This window comes from Montipora capricornis, chromosome 14 (genome assembly GCF_036669925.1).
Source record: "Montipora capricornis isolate CH-2021 chromosome 14, ASM3666992v2, whole genome shotgun sequence".
Lineage (NCBI taxonomy): Eukaryota > Metazoa > Cnidaria > Anthozoa > Scleractinia > Acroporidae > Montipora > Montipora capricornis.
This window is the reverse complement of record NC_090896.1, coordinates 1325001-1332500: the sequence shown is the minus strand read 5'-3', so window position 1 is coordinate 1332500 and position 7500 is coordinate 1325001. Positions and strand designations below refer to the sequence as shown.

General features: G+C 38.3%; 2 protein-coding genes across 2 annotated transcripts in view; both read right to left on the bottom strand.

Moving 5' to 3' along the window:
- Positions 1-2338, bottom strand: part of LOC138033820 (programmed cell death protein 6-like) — a 3112-nt gene extending 774 nt beyond the window's left edge. The window contains exons 1-3 of the mRNA XM_068881677.1: positions 2215-2338; positions 1104-1349; positions 75-276 (exon numbers count right to left, since the gene is read on the bottom strand). Coding sequence (XP_068737778.1) covers positions 75-276; positions 1104-1349; positions 2215-2275 — 509 coding nt within the window. The 5' untranslated portion in view covers positions 2276-2338. The remainder of the gene's footprint in view (positions 1-74; positions 277-1103; positions 1350-2214) is intronic.
- Positions 2339-4674: 2336 nt separating this feature from the next.
- Positions 4675-7500, bottom strand: part of LOC138033262 (pumilio homolog 2-like) — a 25192-nt gene continuing 22366 nt past the window's right edge. Inside the window, 1 exon segment of the mRNA XM_068881027.1 lies at positions 4675-7500. This exon segment is cut by the window's right edge and continues 1034 nt beyond it. The gene's annotated coding sequence lies outside the window, so the exon portion shown is untranslated.

Sequence of the window (7500 nt, the reverse complement as noted above, 5' to 3'; positions counted from 1 at the left end):
AAAAGATAGGGCATTCTTGTCACCACAAACACCTGTGCTGTACAAGAAAATTGCAAAAAGCATAGTAACAATACCTTTTCAAGACCAGGCCGACAAAGTTGCCCGACACATTGAAGCCCATTTCAGCAAATGCTCTGTGCAGTTCATGTCCCTCTATTGCTCCAGATCTGTCTTGATCATATCGATCAAATGCCCCCTTCCATTGGTTTATATAATGCCAGAGTTGTTGAAATTCTTGGAAATTAATAGTGCCAGACTGATCACGGTCAAAAATACCTAAGTAACCAATAATAATGAAGTAGTCACATTAATTAGAGCACCTGTCTTTGGCATGATTGCTTCAACCTTATTATTATAAGAATAATAATACTAAAGTGCTATTCAAAATAAACACTTTGATTGGCAGTAGCTACATGCCCCATGGTAGCACAATGCAATAACACAACATGCATCATCTTACACTGGCTATGTTTACATAATCTTCCAAGAGCCTACACCTGGTGGATGGCAATGAAGAGAAAACAAAAATAATGATCACTTGACAAGAAAACTCGGCAGAATGGTATATACTGTAAATCCTCTCTAAACCTCTGGGACTTTTTATTTCAAGGCAAGCTTGATAGAGAGGGGAGGATTTGATAGAGAGGGGAGGATTTGATAGAGAGGTTTTATTTAATTGAGTGAAACACCTTACTGGTAGCAAAAAAACTTAAGGAGAAACAGACTGCAGTTATGCGTCCCTTCTCCCTGTTTTGGACCAGGGAAATGACTGTCCAAAATGGAGATTTGAGTGATATTATACCTGTGATGCAAGTTTTCAACATTTTCATTCACTTGTTGCCAGGTTCTCATTGAAATTTTTACTGCAGTTGCTGTGCTATTTTCAGCTGTAACACTGCATTTGATTGACAAACTGATCTACTTGATGGGGACAATTTTAAAGCCATAACACTTAAAAGTGATGCCAGTGACAGGTGTCACGGGTTCAATTGAGAAGCATGGAGGGGAGCCTGGTTTACACAGTCATAATTCACAAAATAAATGCTACATCAATGTTAAGTAGACAATGAAGAACAGGAAAAAAAAAAGAGAAAATTTATTACCAATCATAAGGCGGCAAGTTTCACTGTTAAATTGCGACCAGTTTCCATTAAGTAGTGCCTGCTGCAGCTCATTGGCTGTGATCTGGCCAGACCTGTCGCTATCCACAGTAAGAAACCAATTCCACAATGTGGGATCTGCTCCTGGAGGGGGTCCTTGGGGTCCACCATAACCCCCAGGGTACCCACCACCAATAGGAGGATAACCCATTTGAGATTGAGGAGGGTAACCTGGAGCATTGCCATAACCTGTTAAAAGTGATCATGGATTCAATGTTACATTGCCTTACAGTTCAGCAGCTGGACTGTAGAGAGTTAAAAGTAACAAGACCAAATAATTTTGTCTTCTTTAGGCAACGTTGTTTTAAGAACAAGACATGTCACAATATATGCTATTTATAAGCAAATAACGGTAGGTCGATAGTTAATTCCAAGAAACAAAATAATAAAAAATTTAAATAAATTACGTGGGAAAATGTAAAAGTTATTTATTTTTATCGTGGCCGACAATAAGATGAATCTCAAATCATTTAGATTACCAGCAACACAGCTTCGCGCCATGAAAATGCTTTTCATGAGCTGCACTACGTACTGACAATTTCAAATATTTAAAGCACCTTGAAACTAGCGTTTCAACATCGTAAGACCACATAATCACCCTATAACTTCCAAGAAAATCGTTGATGAAACTTGTCAATTCTCTAAACTGTATAATGCAGGGCCACTTTTGAAACAAGTAGCTTACTTTTTCAGTGTTGACTGAATAGAGTGTAATGTGAAGTGCTAGATTTCTATCCCACATGAAACATGTGAGCGTTAGCCCTACCGATGGAAATTGGCCCACACAAGGACAGAGAAAAACTCTGACCAGGGTGGGAATTGGCTTGGCGCCTCGGTAGTCAACTGACGAGCCGCGGAGCCACTCAAACATATACCTGACTCGTGAATTTCACTCAATGATAAACCTTATTTCTTCCTCTGCTTCATTTGACATTTTCTGGCAAGGCGCGCTAGCCACGGCAGTGATACTGCTTCAAAAATGGCCCTGTATTCTATAGGTGCTCCCCTTCTTTAAATTGACAGGTTAAGACCACATAAATCAGTATAATACAACCTTGATGGGTTGGTTGACCAGTTCCGTATTGATTCCCAAAGCCTTGGTAGTATCCCGCCATTTTGGATTTGAGGGAACTCGACCCTCGTTACCAGGGTATTGCTTTAGATCACGTGGCCGTTTCTCGAAAGACCAGAAAACTTTTCGGGCGTGAGAGACAAGATTGACGAGTTAAGGCTTCAGGAGCCACAGATTCAGGCGGGACACCAAGGCACCCCATAGTCACATGATAGCCAGAATGCAAATGTTTATGACCGTTCGTACCTAAGTAGGCTTGAAAGGGTAAACATTTTGCCCTTAAGAGAAGTGTTTCATATTAAAAACAGACGAGATTTTAGCTAAACTGGAGGGCAAAGCTCCCTGATCCCATACAAATACTTCAAAATTTTTTCACCAATAGTAACATCTTTTAAAGTATAAAGATACTAAAATCGGAAGGTTGGAAAAAAATAAAATGAAACGACCTGAATCATTTTCAGTCATCGTGTTTACGAAAGGAGGTCACTTGACGATATGTTGGAAATGGCCCATTTTTTAATTCTTTGATTGCACTCACTTTTTCGCTGTTGTTCATTGTTCTTTCCACCAAAATGGCCGCTGTTACGTCAGGTGCAATCAAAGAATTGAAAGATTCGAGCAGGACAAGAACAACAAGTCAATAAGACGTTTTCAACCAACCTCTAGAGACACAAATAACAATTGTGAAATGTGCGACTTCTGGGCCCGGTTAATCCAGGATTAGCGTAAACTTTTGTTTCACGTTTTCAACTTTTTGGTGAAAGTTTCTTTTGCTTATTTTCGTTTTTCAAGATCGACTTCTTCTAATGTAGGGTTTTGCCGAAAATCAGCGTTGAACAGCATTTGGGAGTAGAGAAATAAACTCCTTGGTTAATTGTTAATCTGGGATTAGCGTTAATCGGCTTTTGAACAACCGGGCCCTGGTGGACGAACAAAAGAAGCTAATGAGAGATGTTTTGTTTTCGTCCACCAACATGGCGGCGATGACGTCACGTGAAAACCTCCTAATGGATGGCTTGCAACTTGTCTCACACTCAGACGTTCTTAGGGCTTCCGAACACGTGTTCCTTCCCCACCAATCAATATCGACTAATTTTGCTGTGCATAGCCAATAACATGATGCAAAACAATGCCATACGACAACAACAAAAGTTTATTTGTACCACAAGTAAGCAGAGATACATAAACTAAGTAAGAAAGGTACAATGACCGTAGGAAATAACGCTAATCTACAATAGCTAGGAGACAAAATAAAGAATTTTATGTCTAAAGGAAAAAAGTCGATTCAGGGGAGGCACAAATATGATGATAGAAGACAGGAAACACGAAGAAAACAACAACAAGAAGAAAAAGAAGAAAAGAGTGAAAAACGACGTCATTTCAAATGGACTGGAGTAAAGAGGCAAATCCTAAAGAAATAGTAATCGCCGAGGCTAGGAATGCGTTTTAATAACTTGAACTACTTGCAGAACAAGACATCACGTCTCGAATATCACATTCGACGCACGTATAGAAAATGTAAAAATAAAATGTTTAAGAATCTTGAAATATATTTCGCTCTTCGAGCCTGACTGATGAGGCTCGAAGAGCGAAATATATTTCAAGATTCTTAAACAGTTATTTTATTGTTACATTTTCTATACGTGCGCCGAATGTGATACTCGAGATATGTCTTATTCTGCAAGTATAGTAGTTCAAGTTAAAGAGGCAAAGTTTACCCAAAACTGGAAAAAGGCCTGATTGACGAGCGGAAGTGGTTTGTCGTTTTAGCAGACGTGAGTAGGGGAGGCGCGTGACGAAGTCGTAAGAACGTCTTCGTGGAAGGAATGTTTACAACCGATCTCTAGACACACAGATAACAAAGGCGTAATGTGCAATTGCTGTTGGACGGGTAAAGAAAGCTAATGAAAGATCTTTTGTTTTCGTCCACCAAGGTGGCGGCGATCCGCAAAATTAATAGCAACACGCTTTACGAGAATGATCCAGCTTAAAATTATACATCGGGAAGCATGTTACAGGTTACTGGTAACAGGCTGAGTAATAAGGCCCCCTTAACCTCTGTGCTGTGGTAGTGGTCTGAAGCATTGTTTTCCTTCAGAGTTTTCCTTTCTCACGCACACTGGAAAACAAGTATCGCAACATTAGCTTTCCATTACGCCATTTGTGCGCGGTAGAAGTGATCCGCAGAAAAGTAAGGTTGATCGCATATGGCACTGAATCTTAGCTACCCTTGACCAGCGGTCCGCTAATTATAGGTACATGAGAATACGCCCAATTTTTTTTCTTTTATAACTCAATTTTAATTTGATTTAACCCAGAGTCACTCGAAAAAACTTATCAAAGATACCCATTGGGAACATTTTCTCGGATGCCACCGTATGATTTGTTGGGAAAAGCGAAAGGTATCTCCTGAAAAGAAGTGTTCTCATCTTGACACAGAGATAAATTTAAAGACAAGGATAAACGTTCATTTATTTGCGTACCCATCCTTACATTTTAATACAGCACTTCAAAAGTCTACGTTTCTTTACATCATTTACATTCTGTCTACACAACCGCACACATTGTACAAGGCGGTACGGGTCCGTATTGCACAGTAAAATACAAAAACACCTAGTCATTGCCTCATAACACGGATATTATAGAATGGATGGCTCAAAAAGTAAGCCCATAACAATTACTAAAAGTAAACTAAAATTTAAAACAGATAAATTTGATTAACATGATATCCTTACAATTATAACAACTTTATAAATGTTCATTAACATTTTAGAGTACATATGTAACAGTGGTACGATTTTCTTTTACCGAAGCAAAACTGCCATGCCAGGCACATCTTCGCAAAGTACGAGTCATCTTCACCGGACACCGCAACGGGTATCAAAGACGTTTGAACGACTACTGACGTTGGGCGAAAATGGTAGAAACATGAACGACACGACAAATCCTCGAATGGATTCGACAAATCTGCAAACGATCCCGACAAGTGCCGAAAGATACTCGTACTTACGATTACCAAATGAATGAAAATTGTTGAGGTTAATATGTCCAGATTTTTTTTAAATCTATACAGTTACTTAACAGTCTGTACCTGCCAGGGTCATTTACATAATATACAGTTATTTGTTACAAGTGGACCGGAGGTTTACACGTAATAAATTCCCAAAATGATCATTTTACAGTTTAACTTTCTTACAGTGCTCCGAATCAAATATATAGAAGCTCAGACTTCAAATGATTTAAATCCAAATATTTAACAACATACGTACAAAACATAGAAACTTGGGTAATTGTGATAAATGGTTAAAACTATTTATAATACTTAGTGAAGAAAGTTATCTTTCGAGGGGATAATGGTACGAACACATAATAAACATTTGTCGTTCAACATACCCAACCACTCCCCCCTGTTGACCAAATTGTCGCCACAGCACTCTTGCTTCAGTAAATTATATCTTTACAATTTGATATGAAACAAGAACCTTCTAGCTTAGATATCAACACTTCACAATTTAAGAAAAAATTCAAAAATACAAACCGTGTCGACTGCGAACTTGTGCTTTTAAGATGAAAGTCCTTCAAACCGGCAAAATATTTTCGATGGAGTCTTAACAGGATTGACTTGGGCACGACTTGCAACAGTTCGGATGTAAAAGTACAACTTATTAATAACGGCAACGGAATCCCCGACCAAACTGCACTCGAAAAATAAAACTAACAACATTTCCAGCGTCAAAAGATAAAATAACATGCGGGGAGGGCGTGTTAGAATCGTAGCAAAGTGACTGATGTTGCTTTAAAGAAATTTATTGAAATGTTTATCACACGCGCCGCCCAGGAGTTCGAACTAAAAGTGTTTACAGCTCGTGTGGTGGCACACTCAGTTTTTAGTTCAATTTCTATTGCCTTTTTCTTCACAAGGGCGCAACGAGTAATTTAGACACTTTAAAATAATCGAGCAAGGAGTTTATCTAACGCAAAGGATGTCTTCTTTCTCAGAAACCTACAACGGGCCCTTCGCATGAACATGTCACGTGACTTAATCATAAAAAAAACTGGTCGTGGTACAAAATAAATGCCAGAAATGGAAAGAGCGTGATGAAGTTAGCAAGAATGTCACTTTTGAGGCCACTGAGAGTTAAAAGCAATTTTAATGCTTAAACCATTAACTGACATTTACATGGAAAACAGCTTCCCATTCAGCATACAATTCATTTACATAAGTGGTCTAAAGTCACGCAGTTAAACGTCAGTAGCCTTAAAATTAACATTCTTATTTCATTTCGCTATTTCTATTTCTGGCATCTATTTTGCACCACGAGCATTTTTTACGAGTAACAAGGCCACGTGACATTGTCATGCAAAGCAGGCCAATTAGATAGCTTGTCTCGTTTTGGTTGCAGTTTTTTTTTGTCTAAACTTGGGGATCAACCAAACCATACTCACTTTCTGACTGGAAATGTCTTACTTAAGTTACTGGAAAACGTTTCAACGTGCAGAAAAGATGTCGGGAATAAACCGGTACTTACCGAGGAGTTAAGAAATGCCTTGTTAAAAGCTGTTACAAGTCCCCCAGCCAAGCAATTTACAGTAACCGATTATAGTCTCCAATTGATGCTATACATATAGTACAATTGTACAACATTAGCTATACACACAGTAAGGAAATTCTCCTTGAAGGCTCTTGCTTCATAATGCCATTCAACTGCATCATAACATTAACCTGAATAACAAATACAACTTCTAAAACCCTTACCAGCGAATAAGAAAGCTACATAAACGGCTTTGGCCTTTCTTTATAACTAGCATAATCGTAACTATTTGTCCCTTTGTTCACACTATATCCAGATTTATGTGCAAGCTAACTAAACGAAAATTAATTCTCCCCGAGAGGAATACGTACGACATTTACACAATACCTTTAAGGGATTCCCTCGTAATTAAGAAAACATCACAATTTGCCGTTCATTAATTACAATGATTGTTAAACAAAAGAAAGTTCTAGCTATAAATTAGATCACATAGAATACTAAACATCGTCTAATTATTAGAAGATGGGATTGAAATTAAATTCTTAGGATACCAGTGATGCTGATCCGAATGTTTCATCAGTGGACAGTAAATTTGAAAGTCACTGCGAACATGTATTTCTTGATAGAATTCCTAACACATTCTAGTAACTCTATTAACACTTCTAATTATTTGAAAAAGACTGCAATTTGCGCCATTTCCAGAAGCCTCGTGAATTTAGCTCCCTTTGCGAAAAAT